Genomic DNA, 20,193 nt, shown 5'->3' with positions numbered 1-20,193 from the left:
TATATAATATATTTTGTCAAAAATATATAAAACCTAAAAAACTGAAATTGACAAGTTTGAAATTCTATACTTTCTGCGCTGTTAGTGGTCTTGTATATGGAAGCTGAGAAGATGATCCTGGTTGTGACTGAGAAGGACCGGGTCTACGTCCCCAAGCATGGGATGATTGTGATTGTGAACCAGATTGATGTCCAGGCGTAGTGGAATATGGTTTATTATCATAGCTCCTTCCTCTGCCTCGACTTTTACTTCTACCTCTGCCCTGCTCAGCCATATTTTATACCAAACCTTTAAAAATCTAAAAAGAAAACCATTAAGATACTCTCTCCTCTCAAATTTATTCTTTATCTCAAACGAAGTAGAAAAAGTTGTATTATTTAATATAATATTATTAAAAATCTATGATCTTTATATCAATAAATTTTCAAAGATGAAAATAATACTATCATTTTAAATGTTTCAAAATACTAAATGAAAAAAATGATCTATGTTTGATTATGATCAAATATATGATGTTGAAAGTAATTCAAGGTTATGTATGTATGTATTGAAAACAAAAATTTCTAATATCTGGTTAAAATAATGATTCAAAGTACTAAGTTTCTTCCTAGGATTTATTAATTATATTATTTAGTTTATTTATTAGATACAGTTAACAAATATAAACAAATATATAAACGTTATCATAATAATGAACATGTGGTTTGATTTGTATATATAAAGAATTTTTTTCTTCATTAGGATTAAAATATATTGAAATTTAATATGAAATAATAAAAAATTAGTAAATATAACATATATTAAATATATGGTAAATGTAATATATATATATATATATATATCCAATTATTATTTTATATGTATATATGTACGTATAACATACACTACATATGATTAACAATATCTCAAATTACAGTATTTGATACAATTTTCTTATAGAAATTTATTATACTAAATGGACTAAATTTTATTCTATTAATTAAAATCCCAGAGATTTAATATAATGTTTATGTACACAATAATTCATGAACTTTGTAATTTTTGCGAGAAAATTTAATAAAAATTCTGATATAATTATTAATAAAATCTTATAGTGCCCAATTTAAAATAAGTTTGATGAAATAAAGAAATTCACATACCTCTTATTCAGCCAGTTATGAACTGTACATTCAATGGCATTTATAAAACGTTCAAATTTACGCATGCGTATTCAAAAGTTATAAACGTTATCCAGTGCTGTATCAAAACAAATATTTGTTAAATGTTTTCTTACTACTTTTTAAATACATTTTAATATGATAAAAAGTTGATAGGCATAAATAAAATAAAACAATTCTAAGTATTTCTAATTACGAATATTTAAACTCAATTATTTTATAGTAGTATAGTTTACTAGACAATTTTTTGTAGTTCGTACAAATTGATACGTGAATGGTATTGTTCAAAGCGCATGTTCTATAAAATAATCTGAGGGATTATGGGTAATTTCTTGCTATTTTAGTTTGAAAATCTTGATAGAAACTTGATTTGTCGATATTTTTTACTATACCAATCAGATTTCTGTAAAGATTTAATCAATCACATAAAGTAAAATAACTAAAATCTCATTTCTACTTCTAGTAAATTATCTCACTAGAAAGAGAGAGAGAGAGAGAAAAATAGAGGCAGCACGTGTATTTTAACCTCAATTTAACCTGTGGATAATTTGTATATTAATAAAAAATGGGAAAACAAAAGAGACAAAGAAGTATGCCTCACAAAAAACATCCTACAGGACTTCTATCTGTTAAAGATTTTGAAATGACAGAAATTGAAGATGTTACGAATGAAGATCGTGAAAGTGCTTTACAAAGAGTATATGATGAAGTTGGTCTCTTATATAAAAAAAATATTATTTGACTTTCTAAATATTTACAATTAATTATAAAATTATAAACAATACAGATACAGTCCGCTAATGTCGAAGAAAAATTATGTGGATTGCAAACAGTGGAATCAATGTCTTGTGATTCCACTCTCGCTGTACACATTACGAAAAAAGGAATTTCTAAAATAATAGGACCACTACTTGTTGATAAAAATGTGCTTGTACGAACTTGTAGCGCAAATGCTCTAAGATCTATAGCAGACAACGGAAAAATGGAAGCGCATGTAACTTTATTGAAAGATGATATTATGACTCCACTATGTACTCTATTAAAGCAAGTAAGTCTAAGTGAACGCCCATTTTTTCATATTCTTTCTATTGTATTTTATTTTCTATTTTATATTATGATAGAAATCAATAATTTATGTATAATTTATAGTATTATTCAAATTGGCAACCAAAAGTTGATAATTATGAGAAAACCAAAGTAAATGATGAAAGAGAAGCATTTATCCAAGCAGTTACATTGTTATGGACTTTGTGTGAATATAATGAATCTGCTGTAAAATGTAGTAATGAAAATGATATTGATTCTATTTTAATGAAGTATTTTGATATTTCTACTTATGGTATAGAAATTGCTATTGTTAGTGTGCAATGTTTATTATCTTTATCAGAAAATAATTCTATTGTTATTAAGAAACTTAAGAGCTATGAAGATATGCTTGTTCAACTGTTAAATACAGAAATAAAGGATGGTAGTATTTCTGATACAATCCATTTTAAAACTGTTATAAGTGGTCTGTTAATCAATCTTAGTAATAATATAGAAAATAATTCTATGAATATAATTTGTAAAGTGATAAATGTACTTTCTGATACACTTTCTGTTGATTCTAAACAGTTATTATCCAATTTAACTTCAATTTTACCTCATGAAAAAAATAATTTTTCAAGTATTGCAAAGAAAAAAGTGCAGGAAAATAGGAGAATTTTTGGTGCACAGCAACAAGCTTTAGAGATTTTAGCCAATTTGTGTTCTGAAGATGAAGAGAATGAAAATGACTCTGATTTAGAGGAATCGGATTGTGAAACTGAAGTTATAGATGATGTTTGCATGGATGATAAATTATACAAAACCTTCTCCTCTATGCCACTAGAAATAATTGAAGTATTTAATACTTGTAACATAGTGAATAAAGTATGGGATAAAACTAAAATTCTAGATAAAAATACAATAGAAATACTAGAACAAAATGTTGAAGGAAAAGATATCTTAAAGCAAATTCACACATTAAATTGTACAGCCTATTTGTGTTTAAATAACTTAATGTCAAGTTTAGAACTTGATTCCCTTGGTGGTATAGAAGATATATATAGGTAACAAAAATTTCTGGTACATTAGGATTAATATATTACTGAAATAAAATTATTTCATTTATGCTATTTCTAAGCTTAGAATGTGGATAGACATTGGAACAGTTGTTTTCAAGGACACAAGTCCAGATGATATAGAATTATTAGAATCTGCTACAGCAGCTATGAGGGCAGCAATTCAAAAGTTATCAGAAGGAAAAGTAAATATTTTTGAGCAACTGACACTAGCTGACGTTCAACCGATGTTAAACGGAGAACGTCAATGTCCGAATACCAACGTACGAGTGAATTTAATACGAATATTAGGAAATTTGGCTTTGATTTTAATGAATCATGGTACCTCCAGAGCTCACGAGATAATCAAGGTAAGATTTATATAATTTCATTAAGATTTAATAATAATTAATTTTTTATAATATTTTTTTAGCATATATCCACATTCCTATTAGACACTTGTATGTCGGAGACAAAAGTTTGGGTTATGGCTGAATCTTTAGATTCAATAATGGACATATATTCTGAAGATAATAGTAATGAGTTAGCAAATGAAATTAAGTTATTAGACAGACTACATACCATAGTACCAGCTTTTAAAAATAAGGTAAGATCTTTTTTCAGCTTCAGTGTTTAAAATTATGGTTTAATATTTTAAATTTATTATTGTAATTATTTCTTAATTATAGGCAAGACAACAGAGAAAAACCCTAGGTGACAATGTTGCAGTAGTATCTACAGTAAATATGAATATCATGAGGTTCATAAGGTACAAAGAAAAAAGGATAAAAAGTCTTTAGAAGCGTTGTTTTGGTTTTTTAATACATTAACATATTTTTTGTCAATTATTATATGTATGTTAGTATATCAACGTATTAAAATAATATTTACAATGTAAATATATTTATATAAAATATTTGTAACTAACTTTTAATTTGTAACAATAAAAGCTTTGTATCTCGAAGCAATCAGTGATTAAATTTAATTATTCTTGAAAATGTCAATCAGATAGATAAAAACAGGTTTAGCAAGTTGGGAATTTTTTGAAATAAAATTATTAACATGTGTTTTTTGCAGAAAAAGAACAGACCAAATATAATATAATTTTCAGACTTTATTCTGCATTAATAAATAATGAAATTACTAAGTAAACGGAAAATACGTACGGTCACATAATTTATAGATGAAATAGATCGAGACTCTGTCTTTGCAATAAAGTTCTAAATTCATAATATGCATACTTGCAATATATCAATCTTTTGATGTATCTCGAAAAATAATATATTCTGCTTAAGAAATACCACAAAAATAATTCCATCTTATAGCTGCGTAGAAATCAACTTTAAAGCTACGATTATGCACTTAATGATACCTCAAACATTGAAAGAGAATTTTAAGCATTAAATAAAGGTACATATACATGATATTTAGACAGTCTTTAAAGACATATCTCGACTAAAATTTCGTTTAATTTAGAAACAAACATTTAATTGAAACAATTGCACAATTTGCTACAAGAATTTATCACTAAATATTAGAGATTTAAAATGACTGTCCCCTGGTCGATTCAAGGCTCCTTCTAACTTCGTTTTGAGCCACGTCAAATTGAGAATCATTCAGATTCAAAGCACTGTGCCTCCTAGGTTTCGGGATTGGATTCACATCTTCAAGAATCTCTGGCTTTCGTCTTATTGGCTCGGAAATGTGAAGTTCAACCACTTTCACTGGCTCTCTAGATGCTATTGTAGGAACGGGTGAGTCATTTAATCTCACTAGATGAATGTCCTTCTGTTCCCTCGGAAATTCCTTAAACTCTATTTTAATTGCTTTATTATTTTCATTTTCTACCATATTTTGGAAGAAATGTCTGCGGTTTTCCTGTATCGAATGTCTTGCATTTTCCTGCAAATTATTCGCGTTCTTCTCTTCAAATGAGTCCTTAGAAGCATTTTTTGTTTCTAAAGCTTTAATTTGCCTCTCAATCTTTTCGATCTCATCTTTTACGGAGAAACTATTACTTCTGGACAACGTACCCGAGGAACCATTTCTTCGAAGGCAAACATCATCTAAGTCTGACAACGAATTCACTTGATCAACATCTTTAATTATTTCTATATTTTCCTGAGAAGTTCTGCGATATTCGATTTGAATATCTTTTTCGTTTTTCTTAACAGGTTCTTCAGAGTCTTTTTCTGTATTCTTTTGGTCCTCCATTACCAACATTTTTGATTCTATTTGCTCTATTTCTACGGATTCCTTTTTATTGCAAATTTCCTCTTTTTCTGGCATGTTTATATTAATATCTACATTAGTCTCTACAGCGTTTGTTAAATCGTCTTCTGCTATGGCTTCTTCAGATAATCGTGTATCATCCGAATCTAAAGCCACGGACTTTTCTTTTATTTCGCTAACTTCTTGGTCTATATCCTTACTCTTCTTCGTTAAATCATCTATGTTCTCGGTAACCCTTACTATGTCACTTGGTTCCACTATCTGAAGTTCTATATTAGATCCATCGGGAGCTTTCTACAGAGAGTATAATGAAAAATAATCCAAACAATATTTTAATTTAAACATTTAGTTTAAAGGATTGAAAGACTTACTTCGTTCGTTTCCACATTTTCTGGGCGTCGCGGTGGCTGCGGTGCTCTTCGCTTTTTACGACCATACGAACTCATCGTGCTTCCGACAGAAACACAGCTATTTATCGAGAGATTTGATTTTCTTACAGCATCCTGAGAATACCTTTTAAATACGTAATCCCCGGGTACATTCTCATTTTCGTCGCATATCATCACATCGCCTGAACGACTCGCTTCTTCCTCTGAATCCAGAGTATTTGCGATCACCCTTTGCGACGATCTGTTACCAAATCTTCGTCTAACAAAGTTAAATGTATTTAATGAATTTGATATTTTTCATCGATTCAATAATTATAACATAATACGATGTAGAATTTAAATACTTACAAAGGAGGTACAGGCGTTCTTTCCTGCGTTTTTTCTCGAAGAGTTACACTTTCATTCTCATTTGGACTTTCATTTTCAAAATCCAACGGTGGTATCTTATCTGTTGGCTTTGGACTCATTTGACCAAATCTAAATACAAAAAGCTAATTAATGAACTTTCAAATCTAATGACATGTACACATATAAATAATCATACTTTAAGGTTTTAAAATTGCAATTAACTTGCAATTTAAAAAATAAAATTAGTAAAATTTCTGTGCAATTTAAAAGGTTAATAATGACGTACAATATGACAAAACATGTTCACCTTCGTGCTGGTGGTTTCGGAGTAAGATCACCCATAATGGACGTGGTAGTATTCTGCGGACTGCCATCATAGAGCCTTGCAGGATCACCGTTAACAGTCAAACTCGAACTATATCTCGATGCAGAATTATCTAGCGTATATTTTCTTCTTCTGACCAAAGTCCCAAGAGCTTCATCAAACTCTTGCTGATCTTTCGTCATACGTGGCGGTGGCATCGATGTGACATAAGGTTCTCTTTTGTAGGTTGATGACACTATTAAAAATCCAATATTAAGATTAATAAAAGAAAAAAACTAATTCTTTTTCATTCGAAGTTAATAGAAAGCTTAATCATCAAACGTTAATTGCGATTTATTTAGAAAATGTTATGAAATATAAACGACATTTTGCATTTTCTCTTCTTATAGTAAAACTTTTAATAACAACCTGTGGTGATCGTAGATCTCTTTTCTTGAGTTTCCGACTTGTCCTCTTTCCGTTTCCCGAACAACCCGTTCCTGAAAGCATAATGAAATAAGCAAATTAACGACCATTAGTACGTGCGACGCGTGTCTTGCTTTATATTCAAACGCGTTAACGGATCTGTGTCACATTGCTGCACTGTGCAACAAGATGAGACTTTGCACGTTGCTATACTCTTAACCCACATATCTCGAAATTATTATTTCTGATGAAGAATTTCAGAACTAAGACGACGATTATCTTTTCCAATTAACAGAAATAGACTGAGTTCAACGAAGAACACAATTATGAGATATTCAAATAAATTCGGAACACTTTCAACTTTGATTAGATATTAATTATAAACGATGACTATCAGTAAGCGGAACAGCTTCTTGCTTTTGCCATTTTTCTCAAACCGAACATACAATGACACTTATCCTCTGTGCTTCGTTTCTTCCCGAAGTTAAACTTAATTCACGACCAAGGACACGCTTCAGCAACTTTGGTATGATAGATTATGAAGTTGACGGATAAGATTTCCTTTCAATTCCTCCTTCTCGAATGTACAAAGAATTTCTGTTTATTTCAATATAATCATATTTAATTTTTTAAATATACGCAAATTATCATGCAATTAAAATGGTCTTCATACCTGAATAAATCGTTTTTCTGAAGCTTAAGGTTCCTTAAATTTTCCCCGAATTTGAAGATATAATAAAAATAGAGGATTATTTTTATAAAAGTATTATATTGAAAATATCAATATAAAGCAAACAGCTAATTTCCAGGAAAAGAGAAAGAAGAGATTAAAGTCAAAAATAAATATTGGATACTAAAACCTGTGATGTTTATTTTTTAAATAAACTAAGGATAGAAATTTACTTTTGTGAGAAGTATTCGTAGAAGACTCTAAAAATTGATTTTTCAATACCATACCAAATCAGTTAATGGCTATTAAACACACACACACGCTAAGTGTAGGATCTTACAATTAGTGTTAGTTATTAATCCTGGTGAAGATAATTTCGACTGGCAATCAGACCGGAACTATTTCTTTCTGATGTAAATTCGTAAAAGGCATCATTTTGTAAATTAAAATCGAGATTTCACCAAGAATATGCCACTATAATGTCCGTGAACAAATCTAAAGAGAAAAAAAAAAGAAAAATCGAGGCATTAAAGGAAAGATTAGTACGTCGTTTGAAGAAAGTAGAAAAATCGATATTACAAATGATACCGTTTCATGCTTGGATACTTCGGTACAATTGCTGATGTCTACTCGCTAAATGATTAATAGCTTTCATACAAAAGCTGATCCACAGTACTATCTAAGTTTCTGTGGGTCAGCAACAGACTATCCCTGGATGATTTATAAGTCTTGTGACGCATCTTTCGTGACCTTTCTGTGCAGATAAATTGACCAAATATCGACACGTAATGTCCAATATATGGAGACATAAGCCTAACAGCTGGCTTCCTAACTATGCAGAAAGCTATGACGATTTTAGTTCTTTGATGATGTAGAACTTATGGACAAGATTATCTAAAACAACGTTGATATTAATCTCCTGATGATAAAAAATTATAGCTTAAATTAGTTCTGCTCACAGCGAAAACAAGATTTATTTTAAGCTTCTCTGACTGCTCCTAAAGTTTAAACAAATTTGCAAAGCAATTTAAACTTTCTACGTTTATGATATAAGTTATAGAATATTCGAACAGCATGCATTTAATATCTGAAAATTAGATTAGATTGAAAATGAAGATACAGAAAGTGTATACAAAATGCAGTAGATCCATATTTACAGACTATTAACGTTCTTATGGGTTTCATAAAAGTGAAATTATGGTAATAAAAGCAGGCAAGATTGGCTTAAATTAAGAAAAATTGTTAAAGATCGATGGTTCCGATATATTACAGAATTTTCTATGCGATGTTGCAAACTGTACGATACATAAAACATATAAGAAATATTGAACTTTCTATTCGAAGCTGTAAAATAAGTCTGCGCACAAGATTATCATTACATTGCATTACATAATATTACATTATCGCTTTAATTTTTAAATAGATTATCTTATATCTGATAACAACAATAAGTTATCGATAGCATTGTACATACGATATTAGAATTGAAGTGATATTAACTACAACCAAAAACCTTTCCCTGAGAAATTAATTTCATCGAAAGTAACTAAACCGCTGAATTATAAAATCATTTTATAATTAGTCACGCTACTTTCGTAATAATGAAAATAAAAACATTAACAATTAAACGTAACATACTAATTTCTACGGGAATTAGAAACGCTAAAAAATGTTTTTAAAGCAAAGGAAAGTTGCTTGCGGGGAAAAACTGCATCTTGTGAACGCGCAGTTACGCAGCAAAGGTGCATCGAACGTTGCCTCAAATAGAAACTGCAGACCTTTTGGATGGAACACGACCTGACGTCGATCGTCTGGTACGTTAGATTCTCTTTATTTATGTTCTTTGGGTGACAGCCAAATGCAGGTACCTAGCCGCATACGATTCACGTGTGCATTTTGTTCACGATGCTAAGTTCAAGTTCAACAAACTTCTAGCCGAACCTTTCCCAATTTACATTCAAGCTCGACACACTATTGCAAAAGTAGAACTCTGACAAATAATCAAACATAATAGCGTGATTTAGTACTATCGAGCAATCTTGTATCCTTTTTAGTGAATCATTCAGTATTCGAAAACCTGCAACACACGATGCAACTTGAGGATAAAATTAATATATCATGTACAACCATATTCTTTCATTTGCCTACGACTATTCAGAGTTATTATTAGCAAAGATTCACCAATTTTAGCCTTGTTCCTATACCACTCGCCTCTTCTGAAGACTATACTTTCTGTGTACAGTTAGATCTACATTTTACTGAATCAATTCGTTCTAAGCCTTGGAAATGACGTTTGTTTTAAAGTCCTGGTAACTGATATAAACAAAAAGGATGAATATTTAAGAGAGTACAAGTTACTTCCTACCTTCACATGAATTTGAAGTGACAAATTTTCTAGAACTGTTAAATAGGAAAAAATATTTACCACGTGGACTTGATGGAGAAGCTATTGGATCTCTTCTTCCTGCTTCTGCCAAAGGTCCAGAATTTGTACTTGGAATCCTTTGTCTTGCCATCCCGGTAAAAGTGAGACTGTGTATTGGTGAAGTCATCGCTGAACGGATTCAAATGTTCCGGATAATCGTGGATGGAAATGCTGGGACGTCTCGATTGCGACATGATTCACCGTGTTGCCTCTGCAAGTTTTCGGATTTTATCTCGGTTGACAGCATGAAATCGTCGCGACGCCACAACGGGGTTCACCGGTCTCTCGTCATCCTCCTCCTTGTGACTTCGTTCGTCTGCAATCGTAAAACAAAGCGTGTTATTTTTGTTGGAATGCTATGAACATGTATTCTTATTCGCATTTGAGTACAGAAAATAAAATCCTCTGCGAACAAAATTACGTGGCTTTACTACCATTGGGATATTCCATGGAAAACCAAAACCAGTAAAAGCGATTAAAATAGTTTGAAAATAGCATTTTAGTAAATAACAAAATTATCGGTGGAAAGAGAAGAATAAAAAATTGGTTAAGAGCAACGATATACCTCTTTTTTATACAGAGAATGATCCTAACTAGTGATGAAAGGCTTATCAAAATAATTCAAATAATATAGCGTTGCTATATCAAATTTAGCAATTATAATAAGTAGTGTAATTGTCAAAAAATGGGAGCAATTTAATCTACTGATCGTACTGAAAGCATCGAGCACCAAGAATAAAGTTCAGATTTATTTTTAACATATTACGCAGACCTGATTCCGGGAAATTGTACGGTCATAGGAAGTTGAACCTGAAGCTTCATGAAAAATATCACTATGTACGGTGCATACTTAATAAGTTGCATTTCTATCATTTTCAAATAACGTTCTTTTTTTCTAACATATCCATCATTTTTGTTGCCAGTTCCTTTTTGATTATTTTTAATATTTCAGTACACTTTTTCCATCTTTTTCTTTTAACGTTTCCAATTTTCTTCTTCTACCTTTAAATAAAAAATTAACCATTACTGAACATTCCATTTCCAGCTTTCCAAATGAATTTTCAAGTCATCGGTTTAATATCAACTTGCTTTGTACAAAATTTATATTTTTATCTATCTTGTTTTACAATCATATTCTGTTTTGATGCTATCGCTCTCTTATCTTTCAGTTATCTACTCGAAATAACAAACAAATTCTAGTGAATCGTTACGTCAAGCGACGATTTGATATATTTCGACCCTGAACTGGAAAAATCGATTTTACCAAGAAGCTAAGACAGCAGCGAACGAAAACGGATGAAAAGGAAATGGCTTAGAGACCAAGTTGAGATATAATTGTTTGATGGGCGCGTACCACATTGTCTAGTTATGCCAATTGTCGATTCAAATCGAACGACCTATGTTGTTCAATTGATGATTATTGAATAGCAATGATTACTAAATAAAGCCCTGGATTAATCGCAATTAAGCTGGAAAACTCACGTATCTGTTATTTGTATTGCCATAAATTTATATTTTATTAAACGTTTATACCTGAATTTACAGAATCCCAGAAATAAATTTTGAATATTAAAAAGATTGCACTTTTTGATTTTTTGGGGTACGAGATAATATAGATTACTTCAGTATCAAATTGATATTATACAGTTATCTTTCCCATACAACAAGGTCCTAAATTACTGTCCCAAGTAGAGGTATCAATTGATGCAAGGCCATTTGAACCAAGCCTAAGGTGTGCCTTATGCGACTGTAATTGAGGTTTCAGACCCTTATCTTCACAGATTCCGATCAATTTACACGTTGATACGACCAAACACAACAAATTATACCGTCTGCAATAAGTAATGCGCATTATACGCGCAAGTCAAGATCTAAAATAATTAAAAATTGTATATATCTTTATATATTTTGCTTAAAAATAGTTTTGGTTGAGTATTTAACATAGGTAACTTCTATTCCATGGACAACTAATGGTCACTAAATGCCATTTTCTTCAAAATTGTATACCTGCTTTGTACCTGACCATTTTGAACATCCTTTGAGGATAAGACATCTGGTTCCAACTAATATCAGTAGATAATATCTATTCTGGGTGTCAGTTAATTCATAGTAACATTAATGGCCACATTTTCAAAATTATTTTCATCCAATATATATTTATTAATATAGATGTCTTCGAGAAGTACTTTCTAGTTTCAATTATTTCTGTCGAAAATATTCTGTATCAGTGACGGCTTTTCTTTAGAAGAACCTTAGGAGTATTTCATTTGAAACGAACTTGAGACTTAAAAAAATTTCCATGATTAATGAAAAAATAGATTTTATAAATAAAAAAGAGCAGGACAAGGACATCGAAAAATGGACTCCTATAATAAAACACGACAGAGTAAGATCATAAAGAAAGACCAACGATTAAAAAAAAAAAACAGCATGAAGAAACCAAGAAATGGATTGTAGTAATAAATCAGTATGGTACGAGGACATATACAAGGACTATAAAAAAAGAGACGTCAGGAATAAAAAAAAGTAGGATTACAAAAATGGGATTTTAGCAATGTAAAAGAAGCATGGTAATACTGAAAGAAAAAAAGAAATATCAGCTATTGAGGAAACTGCACGGAAACTTCGGAATGAATACCAACACTAAGAATAGCTAGAGGCTTAGATTATGGAATTTAAAATAATCTGATCTATGATAAATAGATATTTTGCTGTTCGAAAAATCTTTCTATCCGAATGGTCATGTGTTTCTGTTAGTTTAGATATTAAGCATATTCTATGGTACAATGTTATATTAACCCAGTTCAACAGTCACCTAATCCTAGATTACGAAAATAGAGAATGCTATAAGGTTTACGTAATACATGTTGCTCGATGATGCATCTTAATTACCCCACAGGAATAATTTTATTATTCATGTGTTCTTTCTTTACACGCGTCGTGTTACGTGACTTACTACCCTGAGATCGTTTGTTCTTTGCGTATACTAGTAAAGGAATATTCCCAGACTTATTATTCCACGTATTTAATAGTATTAGAAATTGAAAAACATTTTGAAGGAAACACACAAGACATATGTCGAAATTCGAATATTTCTCGTTGTCGAATGAAAAGTAGTGTCTCACGAAGCTGAAATTTTGTGATTACTTTCTATATTTAGAATATATTGAATTGAATAAAATTAATAAAATTAACTTTTCTTAATTTTGCTTATAGTTACAAGCAGAATTATATTCTTTCCGATCCATTTAGGATTTTAATTTCTTGAGAAACTGTCCAGTTTTTATAGGTATATTAGATAATTCCATGCGTTTGCTACGTAACAACAGAGCTCAGTTTTTCTAAAATTAGAAATGATTAAAATCGATGGAATAAAATTTCTTTCGAAGGAATTTCTAGACGATACGAAATATACGAAATAGAACATCATATACAAAATTAATGTAATTCATAAACGTTCACCGTATTTCATTTTCAGCCTCATTTCTTTCTCCATTAAACGAAAATAAATTTGTTTTACGAATCACACATTGTCGTAAGATAGTAACATAGCTGAGAAATGATTTCAGAAGAAAATATGGACAAGGTATCACGTGAATCGATGCTTACGAACAATGACTAACGAACGCAATTAGCTCAATTAGCTCATTGCAGTCGCAGTTCATTTCTGATCTGGAGCTCGCTGATGAACTTGCGTCACAAACGTGGTCAAACAATCCTAAACGAGGAATTACGACCATACATCCACTTTTAAGTAATTTGAATTTATAGCCTCGTATTGTTAACATCGATATAAATTAATAATAAATCAAGTTAAACGTTGACGTCTCTTTAAAATGTGACACACTAGCTTTTGTGTTTCCACAGAAACCTTTTTGTATGTACATAATACTAATTACAACGAAGGCTGCTGCACTTCGCTAATTGAAGGAACTGTTTCACACGAGAGGCTGACTATGGTGAAACGCAGAAACCGTTTTCCTTTCTTAAATAGCATTGCTAATATGCTTCTTGGTAAATGGCACACAGATGCAAATGGTCATTCTGTAAAATTCGTTATTTTAGAATTTTTATTTATCATATGATAATTATTCATTGTAATCAAAATATTTCTACGAATTTTTTCATCTCTTTCGCGTTAATCAGTTGTAGATATTTAGAAATACTTACATTTGAGAAAACAAATGATATTTTCAAAGATAAAAATAGATTGATGGCTCACCGATATCGACGAGCTTGATGGTGACATTTAAACTGATAATAACACAAATAATTAGCTATGTATAGTGTTTAAAAGTGACTGCTGCGATTCCTTAAGTATGTGGTAATCCTTATAACTGTCGTCAGTCTTGACACGTGGTATGCATATTATGACGATAAATAATGAAATATGACAACATGTACTCTTGATGTTTTAACAAGTTTGAACTATGGCAAAGCTAAAAAGTTACCCTTTTAATAGAATATACGAAGAATTGGTAAAAAATGGAAAAATGACTGAGATATATCGAAGAACACAATGAGAAGATCGTAAAGAGTTGAACCAAGAATACGCAAATACGCTAACGCGCAAATGTAAAGTAATTTCAGAAATATTTCAGGATTATTTCGTCAAAAGACGAAGTTTAAAAAAAGAAGGAAAAGAAACGAAAATTGACTCGAGAAGATTAAGCGATGTCACAGAAAATCTGGCAATATTTTGGCTTTCTCCCAATAGCACAGATGCTACAAAATTCAGGCAAGTATTTTTAGGATCTCGGGCGATAGGATGAAATCACTTAATAAATCTTTCGTCCAAGAAAACTTTGCTCTTCGAATATCTTCCTCTTTCTCCTTTCGTGTTTAAGATTGGACTACAAAAAAAAAGAAAAATTTTTTTTTAGACTTAAATTGTAGCGAATGTTACGAGTAACATCGTTATAAGAAACAGCCTACTGTATTCTCGTGAAACTTAATGACCAGTATAAATATGGTGGGCTAACTGCGGTCGAGATTTATCGATCAGAATTTCAGTTTCGCGTGTCACGTAACTGGAACAGCCTTTTGTCAATGTCTGATCGTGCACTGATTTCGTTTAAGGATTTCATGCAAATTTTTATGGTGTGCAATCGATATTTTGAACGAGTAACTTATGACCGAGTAATACATTTTTAATCCCAGATAAATTAAAACACGAAAGTAAAAAATTAAATAAAATGGGCTTAATTTGAGAAAGAATTATTCTTTTGAATTGAATAATTTTGTTCAATAATTTTGATAACTTTATAAATAATTAAATTGAAGAAGAAATGTTTGATACGTTGTTAATAATTTAAAAAGTAACTCATATTTTATAAAAAAGAAGTACAAAACATTCCAAAGGAATATAGAATTAATGGAAAGAGATTTGTATTCTCCTCAATTTTCTTAACATAAAAATTTGCTCCAAAGCTTTCTAATATTCTCAATATTATGAAAGATGAGTAAACGTACAAATCCATACAAAAGGGAAAAAATTGAACAGATTGATACACAGGAAAGCCGAGAATACGTTAGTGTAAGACGAGCCGCATTAGAATTCGATGTAAATCAGTCGCAAATTAACTTGACTTTGTCCAAGTTGTCCTTTCATTTAAAACGAGGGAACTCTTGAAATGATTGCAAATTAACCTGTCAGATACGGCCATTAATAGAGCTAGAAAAAGCATCTCCATTTTAAATCACCCCGAACAGATCGCGCGATTTTATGATTTACACAGTACGTGGTCATAAAAATTTAAGTATCAAGAAAATTGCGCTATTATAAGAAAATTGACCTGATCACTCCACCATTCTTTTATACCGTTTGTCATTATTTTTCCATAATACATTGCAGCTCAAGACACAGATTAAGAAGCTTAACATTATCTTTCATATAGATCCATACAGATTAAAGCATATTAAGTTTTCTACCATTTAAAGATACGTCAATGTAATTACAATATCAATGTTGGTAGAAATGGTGTGCAGAGTCTATTGAAAAATCTCTTCGTTGAAAGCACATGGAAATCTACATGGTTTTTAATAATAGGTACATCTAGTATAACACAGAGAAAGTCTACTGAAACACACAAACGCATAGTCAGAGGTAGCCTTGACTACTAAAAAGAAGAATAACTTTTAAAAGACTTATCTTCGCTTCTTACGAAACTAAACTTCTGTTTTGAAACCTTGAATACATTTCGCATTTTTACTGACTCTAAAACGAATCACGTGTTACATTTACAAACGTAAGCTACTTCACGAGATGGAATACATTTTTCAGAGGATTGTTTGGGCATTATGCGCTGTTTACAGCCCCCATCGAGTTTCTATTTTTACATCCGAAAAGGTTCTCATTTCCCAAGCAATCGAACTTCTAATTTCTCCGGTTCTCGAGTCCAATCTAACTCTTCCTAGCTCTCTTAAAAACATTCAAATTTCTTCCATGGAAGTTTCTTCTCCTCTGCCTAAAAAGAAAAGAAAAAAAGACAGAAGGATAAGATTAAAATCTCGATATATCGAGTCGTAACTTTAGAAAATTGAAAAGTTCGTTTAGAGCGAAATAAAAAATGGTTTCATATACCAAAGAATCCGCAGCAAGGAAACGGAAGAAATTTTTGGTGGTTGAGAATCTCTGGTATCCGTGACTCGAGCTCGTGGCACCAGTTACCACGAAATACACTAAAGAACACGTTTAAGCATAGTATGCCTCTAGATTTTACGATTCCACCTTCCAAGTAATGCACGGAAGTGCCAATCGATACTTCCATAATTACCAGCAAGCACGAAGGAACTGTAAAAGTGCAGGGAAGAGAAAGAAGAGAAACTATAACTGGATCGTTTTTCAAGGAATAGATTGTCACTGGATGAATTACGATATTTAATCCCGAATCACCTCGGGAATACAAAGATACCTGTTTCACGAGATGAAAAAGTGGAAAAAAGGAATTATTAACATTATTGCAACGATCGTAATTTCTTAATTGCATAGTCTGGATCAGTGATTTTTATAGGGTGCTGTGGCACACTAATATTCTTGATATTTTTAAAACATGCAATAACTGTCATATGCAGTAGAAAATACTATTCTTTTTTATAATCAAAATGACATTTTATGTAACAATAGTTGTTTCATATAAACCAAAATTATATCTTTTTCTCTTACAATAATCTATAATAATGATTTATATATATAATCTGTTAGCAATTATATTTTTCTGTGCTACAGAATTTGAATAACTAGTTTATACGTATCATTGATCTAGACTTAATTTAATTTATTGTAATTACATACTTAATTTTCCGACTACCTCGAGCAATATTGCGGATTTCTTTCTTTACGATTAAACAAATATGAGCCTTCTTTATTTTTGTTTTTATCCAATGGAAACTTTGTGCTTGAAAAATTGATAGGAATTTCAAGCTGTGTAACATTATTTGATAGTAGTAGTGTAAAAATAAAAATACCGATTTCTTCGCAGAAGACAAGTTTGGTTTCGTGTGAGAGATAACTCTTTGTGAAAGTCATCGTTTTTTACATCATAAAAAAACGGCTATGGTTACAAGCTTCTTATTTCATATTATATTACATAATATTTTATCCTTCGAGTTATTCATAGAATAATCTTCATCATGTAACATTGTGTACTTTTTAAAACCCAATGTGCACGTGATTCGCGAAATTCTTGGAATATCCGGTCAAATATCCTCGTTGAAAGTAGAATAGGTTGGCACTGCATCGTAAAATGTGATACAACTTCCATGATAATAATGCTTTGAAAATAAAAATCTTTCCGTTATATATATTTTAAAATATATATATTATAGATATTTTCTCGTATTTTAACGAAACAAATTGCTAAAAGAAAAGAAAAGAATATTAAATGATTACTGTAATCGGGTGTTGAGTATTCTTATCGTTATGTCACGTGTGCTTCCGCTTGTCAGTAGCAATGACAAAAAATCCAACGGTAATCGCCAGTGTAAAATAACACTTACCGACTTTTGTTTTCCCGCGAATCGATCAAGCATAATGGAAGGAATCGATCACTCGAATTGGAACGAAAAAGGTCGTAAGATCAATGAAACCCGAAACCTGGCCTGCTAAATTATAAGCGTCATGTAGGTCAGTGAATCGTAGCACGAAATGATCATACATGAGTTATACGTTATGCTATGGTGGTCACGTATTATACATCCGTAAGGAAAAGAAAAAACGGTTAAGACATCGTCCATCTTTGTCTAGTCGATACCTTTAAACGTCAACCGCTTTACATTTGTCGTTGATAAAATTTGTTAATAAAATGACATTCGAATTTTTCTTTTCCTATGACGTAATTTCTAATTTTATTTCATTTGTTCTTTTACATTTGTATTATCTTCACGATATTCGGCATTGTATATGCGTTTGAAGCGGGAAGATTTACATACCAAGATTAACAAGCGACGCCATGATAAGCGTTTTTATCGTGGAACGTATCCACTTCGAGAAATATACATATATATATATATCGCGACACATCAAGCGACAATTAGATTCGTACGTTATACTTCACTGATACGCAGAATTATTTCTTGTCTTTACGCTATTAATATATTCAAATAGCTACTTATTTTATTAACTTCGTGTACTTAACTTCGTGTTGTTTAATCACATTTATCAAAGAACCAGTAAGGAGCAAACTATCACTTTGGGCACAAGTTTTCTCGTGATTAAAAGCAGTTCGATCGAACTATCGATTGTAACGGATTGCGCATGTCAGCGTAACGATTCGATCATCGACACCGGTTGCTTGAATTTTTATAAAGAATCGAAATTCTTTCGTATAATATATCCCAAAAAATTTAAGGATTATATATGATACTTAAGATACGTTCAAAGTTATTTGACTTACGTAAGTGAGTTTAGATGACGAATTGCTACCGTAAGTGAAACAGGTGCGAAGATTTAATTTTGTTCACCTCTCAGCTTCGGTTGAAGTAGTCCAAACTGTACACGTTATTAATATACACTGTTTTCGACACTAATTTAGGCAACTAAAAAGAGAGTACACAAACAACACCACATATAGCATAAAACACAATTCGCAAAAAAACGCGGAACCATCCAACCACATCGGAGTTCGCCGGGCGACTGTGGCGAACTACAATGCGGTCGGACTTGTTCGACAAACTTCGCACACTTTCGAACGACGCGGCAAACTTCGCGCCTCTTGTCGCGTCCTACTTCCTACGCATGCGATTCGTCCACGTATAGCGGCTAATTTAAACATAAATGTCATTGTTATATTTGCAGATTCAATTTTATTTTTTATAATATTATATCTAGAATAAATTCAAATGAAACATACGATTGATGAAGCTCCAAATAATCTTCCAATAATGAATTGAAACTTATTGTATGATTTTGCAAATTCTACAAATAAAAAAATTGTTTTATCTTTTATTACTATTGAAAACGTAGAAAATAAATAAAAAATTTATTTCTATCATGCAATATTGCAGTAATAAATATGCGTGCTGACTAATGCTAATTGAATGTATATATTACTAGTACAGGTTTACAATTTACGTAGGCGTTACTGGAACGTGTATAGAAAGTCATAAAAGAAAAAATTCAATATGTAGGTAAAGCTTATTCTAAATGAAACAGAGATTATCTATTATCTCATTTGTTCATAGTTATTTTGAAGAAACTGTTTTCGTTGTATCAATAATTAATTAATTTTAGCAAATTGCTTAATGAGTGATTTTATTAAAATTACATGAATGCTTATCATGAAATGTTAAATATGTAGGTATACTATATAAGAATAACAATTTTTTTAATTTACAAACGTGCGTTTTTGAAAAATTTCTTATTGCAAAAATACATATACCTTTATAAAATGAGTATATCGTTCAAAAAATATGTAAAATGATTTTCTATGAAATTTCAGCTTAAAATTGTCTATTAAAGCAGACGTTTTCTTTGCAATTGTAACTTTAACATTGATAACATGGAAACCAAGACGGGCTAATCTTTCTCAGTCATCGGCTATCGCGTTAATGAATAGGAAAAAAGGAAAGTATAGTAACGCAAACAAATATGATATCGTACTTCGTTGAACAACGCGTGTATGTATTTCCATCGGTGACGATGACATGACATCGCGGGTTCTG

General features: G+C 31.1%; 3 protein-coding genes across 4 annotated transcripts in view; 1 reads left to right on the top strand and 2 right to left on the bottom strand.

The window, feature by feature from the left end:
- aub (aubergine) overlaps positions 1 to 1,177 on the bottom strand; it is a 4,708-nt gene extending 3,531 nt beyond the window's left edge. The window contains exons 1-2 of the mRNA XM_017903815.1: positions 1,140 to 1,177; positions 71 to 298 (exon numbers count right to left, since the gene is read on the bottom strand). Of these exons, the coding sequence (XP_017759304.1) occupies positions 71 to 274 (204 nt within the window). The 5' untranslated portion in view covers positions 275 to 298; positions 1,140 to 1,177. The remainder of the gene's footprint in view (positions 1 to 70; positions 299 to 1,139) is intronic.
- A 485-nt stretch (positions 1,178 to 1,662) lies between these two features.
- On the top strand, positions 1,663 to 4,038 carry LOC108550188 (HEAT repeat-containing protein 3). Its single transcript, XM_017903854.1, has 6 exons — positions 1,663 to 1,866; positions 1,945 to 2,205; positions 2,307 to 3,247; positions 3,327 to 3,609; positions 3,672 to 3,845; positions 3,928 to 4,038. Exons 1-6 carry the CDS (start codon positions 1,723 to 1,725, stop codon positions 4,036 to 4,038), a joined length of 1,914 nt encoding a protein of 637 aa, XP_017759343.1. The 5' UTR covers positions 1,663 to 1,722.
- Positions 4,039 to 4,567: 529 nt separating this feature from the next.
- Positions 4,568 to 19,154, bottom strand: LOC108550164 (uncharacterized). Of its 2 annotated transcripts, none has more exons than XM_017903827.1 (7): positions 18,927 to 19,154; positions 10,033 to 10,348; positions 6,941 to 7,011; positions 6,515 to 6,767; positions 6,208 to 6,336; positions 5,842 to 6,118; positions 4,568 to 5,764 (listed from the first exon to the last, which is right to left on the bottom strand). In XM_017903827.1, exons 2-7 carry the CDS (start codon positions 10,224 to 10,226, stop codon positions 4,781 to 4,783), a joined length of 1,908 nt encoding a protein of 635 aa, XP_017759316.1. In that variant the 5' UTR covers positions 10,227 to 10,348; positions 18,927 to 19,154; the 3' UTR covers positions 4,568 to 4,780. The 2 variants fall into 2 exon arrangements, with proteins under 2 accessions (XP_017759316.1, XP_017759317.1); XM_017903828.1 differs by lacking the exon at positions 18,927 to 19,154 and adding an exon at positions 10,805 to 10,890.
- Positions 19,155 to 20,193: the final 1,039 nt, after the last annotated feature.

Source organism: Eufriesea mexicana, unplaced genomic scaffold, assembly GCF_001483705.2.
Source record: "Eufriesea mexicana isolate 0111107269 unplaced genomic scaffold, ASM148370v2 scaffold2551, whole genome shotgun sequence".
NCBI classification, from domain to species: domain Eukaryota; kingdom Metazoa; phylum Arthropoda; class Insecta; order Hymenoptera; family Apidae; genus Eufriesea; species Eufriesea mexicana.
The sequence above is the reverse complement of the archived record's forward strand: the minus strand, read 5'-3'. Positions and strand labels throughout refer to the sequence as shown.

Coding starts and splice junctions, on each gene's coding strand:
- LOC108550188 (XM_017903854.1), top strand. CDS start 1,723: ATGGGAAAACAAAAGAGACAAAGAAGTATGCCTCACAAAAAACATCCT. Junction 1,867..1,944: donor TACAAAGAGTATATGATGAA/GTTGGTCTCTTA, acceptor TAAACAATACAG/ATACAGTCCGCTAATGTCGA. Junction 2,206..2,306: donor TATGTACTCTATTAAAGCAA/GTAAGTCTAAGT, acceptor TATAATTTATAG/TATTATTCAAATTGGCAACC.
- LOC108550164 (XM_017903827.1), bottom strand. CDS start 10,226: ATGTCGCAATCGAGACGTCCCAGCATTTCCATCCACGATTATCCGGAA. Junction 7,012..10,032: donor TTCTCCATCAAGTCCACGTG/GTAAATATTTTT, acceptor TTATGCTTTCAG/GAACGGGTTGTTCGGGAAAC. Junction 5,765..5,841: donor AAAATGTGGAAACGAACGAA/GTAAGTCTTTCA, acceptor TACTCTCTGTAG/AAAGCTCCCGATGGATCTAA.